Raw genomic sequence first — 19108 nt, 5'->3', positions numbered from 1 at the left:
ACAGTTTTTGACGATCTCTGGTGATGTTTGGGGGAGAAAAGGTTTGGTGTGCCCCTCCCGGGTAATTTTTCAATATTGAAACTTTAAAAGCGCGATTGCAGATAGTTTAACGTTGTGTGAAAGAGAATTTTCCTGTGTTTTCAAAATTGTAGTTCTAAAAATGCAGTTTTAGACTATCTGTGGTAATGTTAGGGGAAGAAGAGATTCTAGGGCTTGCCCAGGAACATTTTCAAAATTAAAGTCTTAAAAACGATATTTATCTATCTATGGTTTGGGGAAAAGCAGTTTTCTGAAATTGAAGCTCTAAAATCGCAATTATTACCGATCTTTGTGACGTTGAAAAAACGTGTTTTCGGAAGCTTTCCCGGAATTTTCTCGAAATTGAAGCCTTGAAAACCAAATTTAACACGATTTTTTAATAATGTTGACGAGAGTAGGGAGGGAGAGGGAGGGGCACTCCACTTAAATCTTCGAACTTGTAGCTTTAAAAACGCAGTTTTGGTAGATCTGGATAATGTTAGTGGAAGGTGAATTTCGGTGCCAATCCCCCGGCAATTGTTTGAAATCTATACTCTAAAAACGCAATTCTAGGCTTGTCTTTGATCGTCTTAAGGAAAGAGGGGGGGGGAATCAGGGGTTCTCTCCTATAAATTTTTAAAAATTGCAGTTCGACAAACGCAGTTTTAGATGACTCTTGATGATAAAGAGGGTGTTATTCTGGGGCACAGTGGGGGGGGGGGGGCGCTCTCCTGGAAGTTTTCCAAAATTGAAGTTGCATATCCAAAAAAGATGGATCAGACACACCGTGACAGATATGTTTCGGAAATCCTCAAAAATGGATTCAGCTATTCAGCACACATCGAAAATCAGAACTCGAGAGAAATTTAATGAATCAAATATCCTTCTATACATAGAAGAAAGTAAATATGATTTACGAAACAACTTAAGAACAGACTGATCTAAACAACATCACTGAAAGTTTTAATAAAAATCGTTTAATGATAAATCGAAACAATCAGTTTAAAAATGATCGAGAAGATGGGAGTAAAGTGAAATGAGAAAAATTCTTCTCAAGCTCGTTAATGAAAAAAATATATTAATTGTCAATTGGAGGGATAAAAAATATGTTTTTCACAAACTTCAAAACTAGTTCTTAACGATTATCGTGGTGCAAATGAATCAATGGAAAACTAGAGCATACTAAGCATATTGGTCAGAATTATTACAAACAATAAAACATTTTTGACCTCTCTCCCTCTTATCGTTTTTACACACGCATTTATCATGCAGAATTGTACTACTTCCAGAAAATTTACAAAAAGTTGAAAAGAAATCAAATCGTCTGATCCAGCTTTGAAACGGACACCAACTCCATGCCGTCTATGATATTCTCTTCATTGAAAAAGAGACACGCTCATTATAAATTTTGGAAAGAGTACCAGGGCCGTCGCTAGGTCAAAAAACTGGGGAGGGGAGGTACGCTTTTGGCGGCCCGTTAATTGTTTCAAACGCATGTTCCAATATGCAGAGAGAGAAGATTTGGCTTCTGGTTTAGCAGGGATAGTCATATTACTAGACCTTAGTACTAGTAATATAAATTTAACCGTAAGGATAATAATCAACCAGAATTAGGGGGTGTCGGAAGGCTACCTTCTTGCATTATTTCGAAATTGAAGACATAAAAATGCAGTTTTAGAGAAAACTTTAAGTTTGGGAGGAAGGGGGATAGGAGGTCCAGGATAACCTCTCCCGATAATTTTTCCAAATTTAAGTTTTCAACACAATCGTACGTTATATTTAATTATGTTCAGAAGAGGGGGTCCGGGGCTCACCCCCGGGAATTTCAAGATTGTTATTTGAAAAACAGTTTCACACGACCTATTGTGATGTTAAGGGAGGAAGAGACTCGGGGTCATTGTTCTATATTTTTCCAAAATGCAAAGGCAAACTTCAAGCATTCATTCCTAATTGAATTATCTGTGATTGTGACACGTTAAGGGGGATCTGGGGGCTCTCCCCCGGGGAAAATCTGAAAATTGTAGTTTGAAAAATGCAGTTTTAGATCATCTATATTGATATTAAGGGGAAGAGAGATGCGCCCCACCCCGAATTTTTTTTGAAATTTTGAAGTCTTAAAAACGCGATTGTAGACTTTTTTTTTTTTTTTTAAATTTAGTGCACCGCCAGTTTCTTGAAATTAAAGCTCCAAAAACGTAATTTAAGCCGACCTTCGATAAAAGGGGGAAGGGGGAGTTTTGAAGGGGCTCGAGACCAGAAATGTTTCGTAATTGAAGCACTAAGAGCAAGATTTAAGACATATTTCCATGATGTTGGCGAGAGACAGGGGAGGGGGGGCATTCTCTCGAAAAAATTTCGATTTGTTGAAACCGCAGTTTTAGAAGATTTTTGGTAATGTTCATGGGTGGACAGATTCGGAGTCCTCCCCTGGCAAATTTTCAAAAAATTAAAATTCAATTAATGCAATCGTAGACGATTTTAAATACTGTTATAGGAATAGAAGGTTTTGGAGATCTCCCCTGAAAAATTTTCTGAATTGAAGCTTTAACAATGAAATTTTTGAGGATCTTCGGTAATATTTGGAGAGCGGCAGTTTCGGGACACCTCAGGAAGTTTTTTTTTAATTAAAGTCTAAAAGACGAAATTTATTCGACCTTGAATGATGATGAATGATTAATTGTGAGGGCGTTTCTCGGAGGTTACGTTGGGAGCACTCTCACAGGTTTTCGAAATTGCAATACTTTGGTGTAGGCCATCTTTATTGACGTTAGGGTAAGGAATGGGGTTTGAGAACGCTTTTTCAAAACATAAGTTTTAAAAACCCACTTACAGGCCAGCTTTGGTTACGTAAAAAGAAGGATTTGGAGTCCCCCACTCTTCCTTTCAGTTTGGCTACGTCCGTGCTATCTTCATTGTAAATTTCAATAATTGATGAACGAATTGTAGTAATATTTTTTTCCAATTTTTCTGTTGCAAACACGATTATTTGCTTGGATTTTCCAAAATAAAGTTTTCAATTTCCCGCCTAATATTTTTGTTTTCTTGCAATACAAGCGTTTGCGACCTTAGAAAAAAGACTTTTAACATTTTGAACGGATGTGGTAATTTTCAGCGATACCTTAGGTCTCTATTCCACTTCATTTTATTTTAAATATGCCCCCTGCATCTCTTCATCAAACTTTGATTTACTTACGATTTTTACATTCAAACATTTAGAACTTTTGGTATGAGTATTCACTATAATACTTTGAATCTCTCTTTGCATTTTACTGTTTTTTTTTCCCTCTATCTCTCTATTTCAAATTTATTTCGGCGACCAATACATTTTTCTCCACTTAGGACACACTTCAGGACAACATTTTTCATAAATAAAAAAAAAAGTATCATATGGGAATGTTTCTGCAACCCCTATCCAATGGGCTGTCCTATTTATTTATGTATTTAAATTTTTATTTATTTATTTTTTTAACTGCAGAACCATGAAGCATGGTTTTGTTTTACCAGGGCCGCCGAGAGACAAGGCGCAGGCCTGGACTGGCCAGGTCGGCTAGTCGGCGATCGCCGAGGGCCTCCAAGCTAGGAAGGGTCCCCAAATGAAGCGAAAAAAAAATTGTAGCAAAAAATGATTTTACAATTTGATTTCCTAGTAACTATTTCAATCTGTTTCCTTATACGTTTTGCCAGGATCAGGGCCTGATTACTAAATGTACCAACTAGGCTGTGGTCTAGGGCCCTTGCTTTTTAGGGGCCCTCCAATGGCTAAAGTTATTTTAGCTAATGACTAAAAGTAAGATTTAACTGCATAGTGGCTCCAAAAAATATTTGCTTAGAACCTTCCTATATCTAAATCAGGCCCTGTCTGAGATGCTTTTGATCTCTAGTTTTATACAAATAGCACACTGGACCCAATTAAAGCCAGGTAGGGCCCCGGGGCAAACATTATTTTTAGGTTAGGGGCCCGTAGGGCTTTAAATTCTCTGAATTTGTCCCGTAAACAGGGCCGGATTAACAAATAGGCAACTTAGGAATCGCCTAAGGGTCCCCAACAGAAATGTTCAGCCACCCTGCAAAAAATCATCTGGGCCCCTACCCGTCCACTGAATTGCCCTCCCCCCCCCGCTCAAAAAAATAAAAATAAAAATAAAAGAGTGGTTGTTGTTTGTGTTTGTATGCTTCAATATTTCTAGGTTCAAGTTTTGGGGAGCCCTGTAGTCAAACTCTATACATTGGCTAAAACAATTTTAGCCGCAAACTAAAGTAGTTTCAGCCATTTGAGGGCCCCTAAATATCCAGGGTCCTAGGCTACGGCCTAGTTGGCCTATTTAGTAATCAGATCCTGGAGGTGTTTAGGTGTTTGATTTATTTTTAAAAAGGTTCTTTGGTTTCTCGGGCCATGGGCCCCTAAGAGGTGTGCCCTCCCCCTCCTCGCATTACAGAGCCTGCGAGTACGCAGATCTCCAGAGTAATCCTAAAGTTGAAAAAAGTTATCTTTTGCAAATTCCAACAAATAAAATTTAACCAACAACTTTTCTTTCCTTCTTTCTTTCTCCAAGTGTACTACCGAGGCCTCCGGGGGTGTTGGCGGTACTACACAGGAGTTCTGTCTTTGTCAATTTGGTTCCACGCATGGTTAAGTTACTCCGGTGACAGGAGTAAATTAGACCCCTTGGAGAGTGATGTCAGCTTTTGTGATCCAGGCCGCTAAAGGTGCGTTTCTCCACGTTTCTGCAAGTTCTTGTAGAATCAAAAAGATGAGATAAGACAAGAACTTAGAATTTGGGTATGGATGATGACCGTGTGAAAAAAACTCAAACAAAAGAGAAATGCAGGTGTAATAAAAATAGGAGTAAATAAAAACTTCATGACTCGTTCAAGACTCAATGGGTTCATGTTGATTGCTTTAGTGCCCCATCTCCTTTTGCTTTTAAACCAGTAAATAAATGGGAAAATTGAATGCATATGGAAATCTTTCCGATAGGGTCCGACCGGATATTGGCTATAAAACTATTCCACGTGGGGTTTTGTCTTCTGCAATCTGCATTATAGTAAGATAATTGAAGGTTTGTATTTTACTTGCGTGCAAGCCAACTATTATTTTTACTATGGAAAGTAAAAGATAGATACATTGGGACAAAATAGTGACAAGATGAAGCAAAAAAGGTATGATAATTTTCTACTATTAAGGCATTGCTTTAAGTTTAAAATAGCGTGTGATAAAAAAAAATCTTAGCCCCTTCCAACAGTGGCTCATCCACGGAGAGGATAAGAGGCTCCCTCTTAGAGACTAAGCTACCCCTCCCCCCCATTAGGCCTAAAAATGGAGAATTTTGCATCTGATTTTCAAAAATTGTTTTGAATTTATATTTTTAATAATCAAATCAGTTTTCCCGTGCGGGAAAAACAATAGTATTTCCCAGGACGGTAAATACCGGTTGTGGGAAAAATCTTTCCAACCCTGGCCCTGCATCACAATCCTTCTCCACATAGTCTCCGCTTACAAGGTAAATAAAATTAAAAAATAATAATAATAAAGAAAAAAAACGTTCAATTCAGAAATAATGATAAATAAAATAACGCACCTTTAATAGATTTTGTAAAAATGGAATCCAAATTTCCTTCTGCTAAAGGGTAAGTCAAGTAAAACTTCAAACACATGTTTTTTTTATACATAAATTTAACTTTAGTTTTATTATTTAACATGTCCAAAAAGAAAAAGCAATTTTTGAAACAATAACTTTTTCACATTTTCGCAGGAAAGGGCCCCAGGAACCTCCATACCTGGAGGCCGGGGCCCCTTTCTAGCACCTAGCCGACCACCCCAGAAGGAGCCAGTCCGGGCCTGACAAGGCGTACAACATGTTAGTTTGGTCGCCTGTCCTCCATCCCATTATGCTAATTTTACTCTATGCACAATACTTTAATTCGAGCCGAGCCCATAGTTTCCGACTTGGCAGACATACGCACTCTGCGGCCTAGTGAAGAGTGTACTGTACTGAATATATTTTTTTTTCTTGTGTTAATAAAAATGTTTGAAGTGTACATTTCTGCGGCCCTTACTAAGATACTCTTGATAAAAGAGAATCATGGATGTTCCTAAATTTTATTTTAAGATTCTATTTTCTATTCAATTTTGACAGAAAAAATGCTTTTTGTCACTATTATTTCTTTTGTTCATTTATAATTACTATTTAAATTTTTTAAAACAACGAAGAGTTTTCCTTTTTCTTCGTTAGTTGCATCGCTAAAATGAAATTGGCGGCCGCATTTCTGAAAAACGAGGAGGGATGCTTGCTACGGCAACGGCCCTGAAAAGTACGCGGAAAAAGTATTATTAATGCATCTAGTTCTTGTTGAATGAGTTTAAATATTTTTTCTTCCCGAAATTCAAAAATTTCATGTTCTAAATAAAAAAAAAAACTTCTGGAAAAAAATCCCCCCCAAAAAATTTGATGGCGCAACTTGCGCCATAATCCCCCCCCCCCCCCCCCCCCCGTGGGCACCCCTGGTGCTCAGTGGTTGGAAAAACTACATTTTTTTTGTAGCGAACTACAACTACAACTACTTCATCACAAATGTAGTTAACTACAACTACCTTTTTTTTAATGTAGCAACTACAAACTACTTTTGAAATGTAGTCGCTACTTTGCTACTTTTCAAAAAATAAGTAAATAAAAAGCATACCCACTTACCTAGGGTGTCCAATAAAAAATTAAAGTCGATTTGTCAAGTCGCATACCTCTTATATTTTTCCTCTTATGTCAAGGTACATGATTCAATTATTTAAATTTATCAAAATGAAAGATGTAAATGGATTAAATTTTTGCGGGGAAAGCAGGACAAGGGGTCATTGTTTTAAGCTATTTAAATCTCAGGCTAACTTGGAAATCAGGAAAAACTACTACTTTAGCAGGGTCGTGGGCACTTGGAATAGCTTACCGGAAGAGGCGGTAATGAGCAAGGGAGTGGATAGCTTTAAGAGGGCCATTGATCTTCATTGGGGACTAATTAATTGACTAGGACCAGCCTAGCTGGGCCCAGAGCCTGTTGCTGGTCGTCACATTTGTATTTGTATTTGTATTTGTAAAAGAATTGTGAAAACAGTTTCATATAATTTGAACAACGACAACCCGTGCCGACTTGCATTGGAAAGTGTAAACCAGCACTTTGTATTCTAGGCCAAATCGAAAAAAAAAAAAAAAAAAAAAAAACCTTTTTTAGAAACTTGAAACTTCTGTTGTTAAATCGTTGCGCCTATACCCCACACTTCACATGTACCACAAAAACATTTATTCAAATTAAAAAACATTTAGATATCCACGCTTGGCCTAAAATTTATAATTAACTTCAAAAAAAAAAGATTTTTTTTTCTATTTATCTTTTAAAAAATTACATATAAATTTAAATAAAGTAACAAGTTCAAAACTTATTAGCGAACACATTTTCAGATCAACATTTGCAAATGAATAATAAAAAAATAATATAACTAAAAGGAAAAACTTAACTTATAACCTTAAAAAAATCCATATCTTTGAGTACTATGTGGGAGACTTAAATATTGCAGGAGAGCAAAAATTTATATTTAACACTAATGGGGTCGTTTCCAAAAATTTAAAAGTATTTTTTTTTTTTTTTTTTGAAAGAGCATGCTTGAAAACATAGGATCTAACCATTTTTTAAATAATGTGTTTAAGTTTAATATTTTTAAAAAATTACTTAAATCGTTGCGCTTTCATTGTTTGCATTTCTTGTCGATGACATCACAAATAATGAAATGCTATTCTGTGTTGCCATTCACAGAGCAAAATATTTAATTCACATCTTTACCCACGTGTATTGGCAACAATATGGTTGATAGCAAGCGTAAATTGCGATGTTTAATTCACTTCTTGATTATCATAAAGTGGAAACGCGGTACAAAATGCGTCAAAGAGCATCATTTGTGACGTCATCAAGACCATGTCTTGTTTGCAAAATCGGACGCTTTAAAAAATTAATTAAAAAATAACTGTTGGGAAAATGAAAGAATTTTCTGGGTTCATGTTTTATTTATTTATTTTGCTTATTCTATTAATTTCAGTGACTAGAAGTACTACTTTTGGTTGCAGGAAACAACGCCATTACTCACTTTACTGTTAATATTTTTCAGCTTGATAACTTCGCAAAATTTACTTACATTTTTAAAAATACGTATCGAAAAAAATCAATTTTTTGAAGAAAATTATAAATTTTAGGCCAAGTGTGGGATAACGAAATGTTTTTTTTTAATTTGAATAAATGGTTTTGTGTTGCATGTGGGGTATAGGGGCAACGTTTTATCAACAGAAATTTCGAGTTTCTAAAAAAAGTTTGAAAAATCAACTTTTAACTTTTTTACTTTTTGGGACACCCTAATACTAACGAACACACATCGTAAGAGAATTGAACGAAAAAAGGTTTAGATTGATAATTTATCTCATCTGAACATGGAATAATACGAAGAATTATCTATTATTTCTTTTTTCCTTTTTTTCCCACAAATGTCCGTTATCATCATCTATATATATATAAATGAATATTTGTCTGTATGTCATCCATGAACTCAAAAACTACCCCGCAGATTTGGCTGAAACTTTCACCGTTTGTTATCTTTGTTACTGGGAATGTTTATAGACCAGTTTGAAAAAAATCCGATCGATAGTTCCTTTTTTATTCCAATTTAAGTCACAATCCATTGGATAAATACGAATAAAATTATCGGCTGCAGAAATTAATTCGCGTGAAAGATCTCATTGATAAGAAGTTAGTTGTTGCCATTTTTCTTGAGTTTGAACAAACAAATACTTTCTTGATTGTTTTATGGCTTTTCATGCAACGGGGGGATTTAAAACTTTTTCTATTTGATATTTTTAGCGATTGATTGATCTTGCAAACTGCGTGAGTACAAAATTTGAGTATAGTCACAGCTTCACTTGATACCTGGACCAATTATTATGAAAATTGCTATATATATGTATTTTTCCACGGAGAAGGTGCATAATATGCTCATTGAAGCCACTCGCCACCAGGTGGCACAGCAGAGTAGCAACTTCTGCCCCGTTCAACCGATTGTCATGAAAATCAGTTTAATAATGTATTTTTTTGTAGGCGTAGCAACGCGCGTCGGGTACAGCTAGTACTCTTATATAACAATGTAATGCTCGTATTTATTTATTTATGTATTGTAAGCCGGCCAGGGCACTTCAATATCATCCTCTTCCATAACATTTACAGTAGCTTCTTTATTTAGTGAATACTGTAAAAGCACTTACTTTTATGGGACTTTAATTTTTGCGATTTTCGCATGCCCGTCGTAATCACGAAAATTTAAGCCTCGCGAAATATTTCTTGTTTTTAACTTTCGATCTGTTTATATAATATTCACGAAATTTTCAACTCGTAAAATCGCCGATACCTCTATTTTTGCCAAAAAAAAGTGCTTTTACTGTTGAAACCATAATCTCATTGAAATCTAAAACGTTCATCCACGGGACATTCTCGGCAGCCAGAAAACACAAACAAATTACTAAATTTGCGGTTATCGCTTATTCTTTTTCATTTCTTTCTAAGCTAAGCTCTATCTAACACGAATATTGGCGAAATATGAAAACTACGATTGCAAACAAACAAATAGCGGCAAACAGATAGAACGTATGGCGCCAAAATGATATGCATGAGGTCAACTCGTATTTTTATGAGTCTTATTTATCATTGCATCCGCTGATGAACTTGTGTAAAATTTGCGCCAGTCAAATTCGTTTGAACTTTGATTTTTTTTTAAGTTTAATTAAAAGTAGTGTCCAGAAATCACTACAAATTACTCTATTTTTGTATCGAACTACTCATTACACTACGTTTTTAAAAATGTAGGGCGCTACACTACAAACTATTAAAAAATGTAGTTACTACAGTAGCGTCGCTACTTGTAGCGCGCTACTTCCATCCACTGATTGTGCTTTATTTCACTTTGCAACTCTGCAGCGGGCTGAGTAATACTTTAAATTCATGCAACAATTTATGAAATTTAGAACTGCCAGAAGTACTTTTTATTGCCGGTATCAAAGATTTTAAAGTATGACCATTTCAGGTTAGTGATGTAAGTGGGTCAATAAGAGATTTTCGTTTAATGTCTACAATTAAGCCATAGTTTTCCAAAAAATCAGCACCAATTATCAGTTTACTGACATCTGCAACTATAAAATGCCATGTGAATTTCCTTCATAACCCAAAATCTACAGCTAGCAATTTTGTGCCGTAAGTCTTAATATTTGAATTATTCGCAGCGGAAAGAACAAGATTGCTTACTTTATGACTTTTTAAAATGAAATCTAGGCACGCAGCTGACATCACTACCCGTATCAATTAGAAAACTTGAACCTGTATTTATGTCATTAATGAAAAGTCGGCGATTTAAATATTTCTGTACGTTTGACGCTGCATCAACTGACAGCCTTACTCACTTTTTTCTGGTTATAACTACATGGGGGTCTACACTTTGTTGCGTTATCCAAAAAAGTCTGATGGTACCAACAACAATTTTCAGAATTACCCGAGTTACGATTAAAACTTTTACTTCTTGACCGCGATTTAGAAAATCGCCGAATTTTACTCCGGGATCATCAACCAGATAACTTCTGAACCTGCTCAATTAAACCCTCAATTAGGCTTTCCAAACGAGAAATTCTAGAATTTTCAGCTTGCGAGGAGGGGGAATTCACTACCGATACTGACGGAAGAGTCACTACCCCAGAAATTTTATCTGCAATAAGAGCTAACTGCGATAAACTTTCAGCACTAATTGCAAGAATAGCCTGCATATTTGAAGGAAGGTGACTTAACCATAAATTTTTCAAAAACCTATCATCTAGTTTATGGTTACTTAATTCCCGCATATCATGCAAAAGCTGTGACGGTTTTTTATCCCTTAGAGTTAAGTCTTGTAACAAGGTTTTAACTTTCTTATTTTCAGAACGCTCAAACTGTTCAATTAATTTTTCTTTTAACTTAGTATACGGATTTTCCGCTGGCGGCAAATAAACTATTTCTGAAACGTAAGTTAAATACTCAGAATCAATGGAAGCAATTAAATGGCTATATTTCGTCTGCTCAATCGTTATATTTGCTATTGAAAAATTTGCCTCTAATTGAGCAAAATACACTTTCACATTCAAAGGTGAAAAAAGAGGCATTTTCATACCAATCCTATCAAAGCTAGTCTCTACTTTGTATTCAGTCATTTTACTACTAGTAACCAAGACAAACAAAATGTAAAATCACTCACGTTGGTTGTCTGCATTCAGTCCTGTAATAGGTAACCACTGTCGCAAGGTCCAATTGGTGCGAACATGAGAACATATGAAGAATACTTGAATACAAAATAAAACTCTTTTATTTACAATTTAAAAACATAGACGTCGTACATCCTGCAACCAGCAGACATGCAAGTGGGAGCCAGAATCTAGCAAATAAGGGACTCGCTTTATAAATAAATGTTTTAGCTGTTGCCACGCACTCGGTGGCTAAACTTTTCAGCATAAAGTAAAATTACATGCAAATTCAACTGAATATGCAAAAATAATAAGTCCTCCACAAAACTATATAAAACTTTGGGACCTGTTAATATTAAAACCTAAATTTGGAGTCCTATTGCTGAAAAGTACCTATTTGCTTAAAATTAAACTTAACAAAACTCATCTAGTTCCTTAGAAAAATTTAAAAAAAAAAAGGGATTCTTGCGAAATACCTGGAATAATTTTGAAACTATGCATATTGCTTTAAATAGGGGAAACCCGGCTAAAGTGGATACCCCGGGCAATGTGAATTTTGCCTACAGCTCCCAAATAATTAGTTTGCCAGCAGCCGCGTTGTCATAGCAACGGTCGCCCGTTGCCACTCCGTGTGCGGCAAACACGTCGGGGGAGGAGTGACCTAACAAAGTATGTTTTAGGGAAAACAATATTAGTTTACAGAAGTTAGTGTTTCATTTATAATTTTAATACTATTTGTGACATGTTCTTTGTTATGAGTAGGATTCGATGTACGATTATGTAGCTTTCAACTATCCATAGACAGCAAGTTTAGATGCTCTGTGCTTTTAGTAATTTTTAGTAACCTAAAAAATGTACCTGAAGGGCAAAGCGGATTGGGCAAAGTGGATACCATAATCACTATGCCCGGTCATGACAAGTCACTTCATTCAAACCTGGAGAAGTCCTTCAATTTTAAGATCTCAAGTCAGTCCTACCATTGAAGACAATCCTTATACTCCCATGGGATCTGCTACAACAGAATAAGTCCAAGGCAATGATGTTCCAGCCGCTTCTCCCGAATCTGGATGTTCTAAGAACTACTACAGTCCTTCAGTTTTACGACCTACTCATCAGCCTGCTAAACCAATAACAACACGTAAACGAAAGCTCAAGAAATCTACACTCCTGACAAGGACTCCAGTAAATGACAATCAGAAACAAAAATTTGAAAAATCAAAAAAGACTGTCATGAAGTAACCAGATGATGTTGTGATTAAGCTTCTCAAAAGACTGTTAAAAAGACCACTTCAAAAAAGACTTAATCAAAAATCTCTGCTATTAAACATAGGATTGCATAAAGAATGTTAAAAAGAAGGAAGTAAAGAAATTTGATGATTTAAGGTGCATTTTCTGATGAAATATTCATACAAGAAGATGATCAGCCAACAGAAAAATTGGATACAATGTCGTATTTGTACTTGGTGTCATAAAGTTTTTTCAGCATTCGAAAATGGTAATGATTTTGTTGGTGATAACTGCAATTATTAGTATTGTAGCAGAAAAATGTTTTTTTTTTAATATGCTCCTAAATTCTGGATTTTGACTTTTTTTAGTTCAATTCTTTGTTATAATAATTACTGCAATAATTAGTGTTGAAGAGAAACCTATTTTTATATGCGCCTTTAATTTTCGAAGCTTATTTTATTTTTAGTTCAATTTCTTTGTTTGTAATAACTACAATAAATGGCATTGTAGCAAAAATAATGTTTTATGGATATGTTCCTTTGATTTTAGATGGTTATTTAATTTTTAATATTTACTTTCATGGCCAATAATGTTCTTTTTGGCTTTGCCCCAGTACCGAATCCACTTTACCCGGGGCGTAGGGCAAAGTGGATATTCTTGCCATTGTTGAAAACTGGCCTTATATCTAATAGTGTAATTAGTATTAGGGACAACTGTTATTGCATTACATAAGTTCATTAAATGAAGACTGATTATAAACATTTGTTTCAATTTCCAAAGTTATAAATAAACGACAATAATCAAGAAAAGCTTAAGGTATTCACGTTGCCTGGATTTCCCCTATATGTGTGCGTGAGTAAATTAAATCACTAAAAATATGCTTGTGTCATTCTCATTTGTACAACTGTTTTGGTCAGTACCTTGAGATATATAAATGACAAGTTAAAAATGCATCAATTTTTAGACGAAAAAATTGGTTCTATTATGTAAATTTTTTCGCCACAGGTAAAAAGTTCAAATTCAGATACTTACTCTCTTTTGAATAAGCCCATATGATACAGGACGAGGTTTAAAACAAAAGCCTTGAGCAGTCCATTCCTCTCCAAAAGTACTTGAAGTATTTCCAAACAGCAAGAGTCTTAAAGACTGAAGTAATAAAAAGAAAATGGGAATAGTATGAGTAAGACATTAAGGCACTTTGGTTAAATATGCATTAAATTTTGATTCAAATAAAGTTTAATTTAAATTGAAAACAGAAATTATATTTTTATTACTGCGACATTAAATAAAGACGAAAAAATTGCAACATGATAAAACAATCTATTATGAGAAATAGTTACACAAGCTTCATCTACAGTAATAGGCCTTTCTTCACTCAAAAGACTAGATAATAAATCTGGAGAAGTCTTCAAACTTAACTCAAACTCTTCAATACTCATTTCAGCATCATTTTTCTTCTTTTTGGAAGAGTCTTTAATTTAGCTAAAATTATAATTTGCTATTTAGGGGGCAAGAAACATATCATAATTATCAATTACCAAAACATATGCAAATTTACATACATTTTAACTGATAAAGATAGTGAACAGATTATATTTCTACTCAATCAAATATTTTACTTAAATGAAAACAATTATATTAAAAAGCTAAGTTTCAACCAAGACCTTGTTTTATGATGGGGTGTTTTTCCAAATTAGAAGTAGGCTGATTTGAAATGTTCAACTGGGACCCCGGAAGCTCCATGTCACGGGTACTCAGAAGGATTCCCACTCTTGGGTTTCAGAGTTTTAGAGCAGTGGTTCTCAATCTGGGGGATGTAGAATTTCAAAAGAGGTGTAATGTTATAGAGAAAATAAAAAAAAAAACTGATTTTTTCAATTTTGTCAGCAGATGTGAATATTGAAAAAGTGTTAGCCCTCTTATTAATGATGTGAAAATAAATGACGGTGCACGCCAACCTCCCCTGATCCTTGATTGCCTCAAATTTATTTTTTGAATCTCATATGCTCTGGTAATAATGTGTTCAAAATAAAGTTTTGTGCACTAATGTTAAAGTTTGTGCATGAAACTATCTGGGATTTTACTTAACTAATAGATATCCTAATCAATTCCAGATTCCTTATCAGTGTTCAAAGAGGGGTGCAGGACCTAAATGGTTGGAAACTCCTGTTTTAGAGGGTAGTTCACATAGACTAATAATAAGAGTAGACCGAGCTTCCCCAGACTTGCTGATGAATAAATTGGTTAATGGATACATCATGTGACTGGTGGAAGGCTCGGCAAAAACTTTGGCGGCATGGTTGCCAACTGGCCGGATTATCTATAGTTTGGCACTCGGCATGTATTTTAAGAGGTAATGTGTTTTTATTATAATTTTTTTCCCAGGTGCAGAGATGATTGAACTGTTTTTCTTTTAGTTATGCATTATTTTGACATTAGTAATTAGTTTTTGATTGCAGTTTCCAGTAACTTTAATTTCATTCGGAACTACTACATCAGCGTTGGCGTAAACGTAATGGTGTAAACATTTTGCGTTAACGCAAAAATGTACTAATCGGTATCTTAAATTTAAATTGTAGGTAAAAATCTCACCGTTTGCCGATTCTTTTTGGGCGTTTGCATCTTTAATTGCTTAGACGGTTATTAAAATTGAATAAAGAAAATGCACAATACTATCTAAACGAAAAACTCACTATATTAACAAAATATTTACAACTTAGAATAACAAATTTACAAATCAGACTCCATAAAAGATCATTCTTCCGTGTTTCATCAATTCTATTTATTTTATTTCTCGCTCGCGTTGATCGTCTGCTACGATCAACGCCAGCTGTTGCTAGGATATCCACCAGTCACATGGTTTGGTTTATGAGCAGCAAAAGGGTTGCCATAGCTCGGTCTACTCTTATTATTAGTCTATGGTAGTTCATTCTAATACTATGAATTAATCAAGGGCGCCTATATGGGTGGCTCAACCCCCCCCCCTCCCCTAGACTTTAGAACTTCCTTGCTTTTAGTACTTTTTTCGGAACAAATCTGATATACCCCCCTCTTGGCGACTTTTTCCTGTTGGCACCAAAAAAGCGTCGCCAAGAAAACTATGTATGACGTCATATGTCATACATCGTTCTTAGCGATGCTTTTTTAGCGCCAACAGGAAAAATTCAAATTATGTCATTAATTATTTAATGAAATTAATGCATTAATTTTTTTCCGTTGTTTCTCCGGGATACGAGCCCTCGGTCTCATAGTACTTTCGTAATGAGACCTCGGGCTCGCCAGGACCTCGCTGCCGCTCGGTCCGTTATCCCTCCGACTTTTAATATACATCACAGTCGGATATAAGTCACAGATCTCCTCCGTTCAGTATACAATAAAGTCACAGATTTTATGTGAAATTAACACCATTTTTGTGCTACAAAAATGCCAACCAGACCAAAATACAAACTACCAGAAACACACTAAAAACACAATAATTCAAAATATGTTCACTTACCTTTTTTACTTTTCTTTTACTTCCTCACGTGAGGCAGTGCACATATGTTCCGCTCTTAGGGAAATTATCCCATTTTTTATTATCATTACTTTACAAAAATATTTAAAAAAGAAAAAGAAGATTCATTCAAAAATTTCAATTGATACATTTGGACAACATCACAAACCAAACTCATAATTAAAATAGAAAATTCAACTAAATTAACATTAAAAAACAACAAGAAAAAGAATACTCTAAAATAAAGTTTGAATTGAAACTTTATTTTAGAGTATTCAACTTAAAATCTCCCTAAGAGCGGAACATATGAGCACCTACCTCCTACCACACAGACAGGTGCAAAAAGACAGACTTCGAGAAACTACTTTCCAGCGTTCAAGTTGCAAAACCAGGGTTGCCAAGTTATCGCCTTATTGGCGATTTTCGTATCGAGCAAAAAATTAAAATCTCGCCAAGAGGGGGGCATATCAGAGGAGAGCCCTTTTTTCTTTGCAAAAATGTAAAAATATTTCTTCTTCAGTCGTTAATGAATAAGTTATTAAAAATGTCAAATCTTAATAACTCTAATCTGCACTAAAATATAATTGAAGAATCGCACTATTCTTGGCACGTTTTATTTTTAATTAGTATCGCATCATATATTTGAAAAATAACAATCTTTGATTTACGTCAAACTGGAATTTTTAATGAAACTGATCCTTTTCTATCAACATTTTATTATTTTAAAAAATGAAATGGAATCTTACATAAGAATAGGAAGCAGGGTTTTAAAAATCTTATGTACCCTTACATGGGGGAGGGGCAAAAACTGCCAAAATCATCCTTATGTAACTATTGAATGGCCCCTTTCCATGGGGAAGATATCCCGCTAAACTGTGGGGAAAATACCTGACCCCCCTTACAATTTTGAATATGGGCGCCCTTGGAATTAATGTTTCTAATTATGAACCTAATTCAGTGATAGTAATGCAGAGGGGAACATGTGGAAGATTTTTGTACATTTTTATTTTTATCAATTTTTTAATGTTGCTACATCTCCTAATATTTAAGCATGTGCATTTGAAGACATTAGGTGTAGTAAAAAGTCAGTAAAAAAAATTTAGAAAATAAAATGAAAAAGACTTCAGTATTAAGCAAAAAAAAAGTGCCCCTCTCCCTTAAAGGACAATAAAACGGAAAATTCATACGTATGCTTGGAATAGTTAACAAGTTGCTGTCACCTGCTAGAAACTTACTTTTAAAGATCAAACTAATTCGCAACTCCAGAGCTCGAATATGTTACCTTGCAGTGATTAACAATACTAAAGAAAAAGGTAAAACATTCTATTCCACGTGTTTTCTTTGGGGTAAATTACAGGCTTCAGACAGTTTGTGATGTAATGTAATTTCAGAAGAATAGAATAGAAATCTTCCCGCAAACATGATGAAAAATTACCATCATTCGCTAAGCGTCAAAGCAAGTTATAAATTACGGCATTTGTTTGTTTTACCTTTTTCATTCGCCATTAGACAGTGGCTGCAGCGTCCCTTATAGTTTAATGGAGTTGCGAATAAAACATACTACGGCCAAGAAGCAAAGTGTTTTAAATAAATAAAACAGAACTTTGCGTCCGGGAAGAAATGTTTTTAAATAAGCAAACATTAGACGCAAAATCGATGATGTTCTTTAAAATTGTGCAACATAATCATCAAAATGTTCTCACCATTAAAAAAAATAATCAACAACTGCCCAGAAATCACATTGTTAATTTTGTCTTTAGCTGCAAATTCCACTCAGTTGAATGAAAACAGCTCTAAAGAGATAGGCCGTCGTCATAACAACGCTGGAGATTAGAAGCTGAAAAGCTGCAGTAGTGTTCGTTAGGAGATCACCTGAACTGGAGTTAAAATGTTATGCTCTTTCACTGGTGGGCTACGAATTTGCAACGCTGTTTCGATTGGTTACATTAATAAGGCTGCGTTCGGAAATAATCCACCGGTTATACCGCGCGGTTAGTCCGACGGGACTCTAGGGTTGCGTTCGATGAGCACGACCGAGAGCGACCGGTTAGTTAATCACGTGACAACGAATGATCACGTGCTCAGATCGACCAATCAACTGCTTAGAATGGGAACCAGTGAGGTAACCGGTTGATCATAGAACGCTGTGGTAAGTTACCGGTTACTTACTGGTTAACCGGTGAGGTTCGTCGAACGCACCCTAGGTGACACAGGGCGTAAAAAATGAAGAAGCACAGGTTCAAGAGCGTAAAGAAATGAAAAAAAAAAAATATATATATATATATATAATAATTTGAATTTTGACATCTTGAATTCAAATTATGTTTTTCGCAATCACAAGTGTGTGTATGTAGGCGTGTGCGTTTGTGTGTGGGGGTATCTGTGTTTGTGTGTAGGGGTATGTGTATGTGTGTGTAGGCATGTGTGTTTGTCTGTGTGCTGGCATAAGTGTGTGGGTAGTTGTGTATATGAATGTGTGTATGTGTGTGGGGGGGGTATGTGTATGTGTGTGTAGGCGTATGTGTTTCTGTCAGTGTGCAGGCATGAATGTGTGGGTAGTTGTGTGTATGTGTCTGTATGTGCGTGCGTGTGTATGTGCGTGCGTGTGTGTGGGTGTGTAGCTGCGTATGTATGCACGTGTGTGTAGGACATGGATGCAACCTGGAGACGGCTTTCGCTATAGGAGCAGCATCGTCAGGAGCCGGTCGACGGTGACAGGGCGCGGAGGGTGGCGGTGGGAAAATAAAATGATAGCACGCCAAAAACAGTCAAATGAAAGCAATAAGCAATTGTGATTGCTCAAAAAAAAAACGAAACGGAAGTCATACAAATTTGAGGGTGTAAAAATAAATAAATTAATTAATTAAAAATAATTCTAATAAAAAATTTAAAAAAAAACAATAGCAACAAAACAGCGACAGTGGGCTTTCGAGGGCGCACAGCCGGAAGGGCACATCGGCCGGCGGGACAGTCCGCCTCTACTAAGGGTGCGTTCGACGAACCTCACCGGTTAACCAGTAAGTAACCGGTTACTTACCGCAGCGTTCTATGATCAACCGGTTACCTCACTGGTTACTATTCTAAGCAG

General features: G+C 35.6%; 1 protein-coding gene across 9 annotated transcripts in view; it reads right to left on the bottom strand.

Annotated features, from left to right (window-relative positions):
• The window catches only part of LOC129221867 (probable ubiquitin carboxyl-terminal hydrolase MINDY-4), a 69318-nt gene extending 51459 nt beyond the window's left edge, over positions 1 to 17859 (bottom strand). For 8 of the 9 annotated variants that reach the window (XR_008580551.1, XM_054856227.1, XM_054856253.1 and 5 more), the window contains exons 1-2: positions 17724 to 17859; positions 13560 to 13673 (exon numbers count right to left, since the gene is read on the bottom strand). Coding sequence is in view for 8 of the 9 variants with exons in the window: in XM_054856227.1 (XP_054712202.1) it covers positions 13560 to 13673; positions 17724 to 17726 (117 nt within the window). In the remaining variant the exon portion in view is untranslated. Of the gene's footprint in view, positions 1 to 11314; positions 11399 to 13559; positions 13675 to 17723 lie in introns of those variants that run through there. The other variant, XM_054856245.1, reaches the window with a different exon arrangement.
• Positions 17860 to 19108: the final 1249 nt, after the last annotated feature.

The sequence above is a fragment of the Uloborus diversus genome, chromosome 1, assembly GCF_026930045.1.
Source record: "Uloborus diversus isolate 005 chromosome 1, Udiv.v.3.1, whole genome shotgun sequence".
Lineage (NCBI taxonomy): Eukaryota > Metazoa > Arthropoda > Arachnida > Araneae > Uloboridae > Uloborus > Uloborus diversus.
This window is presented reverse-complemented; position numbering and strand designations above follow the sequence as displayed.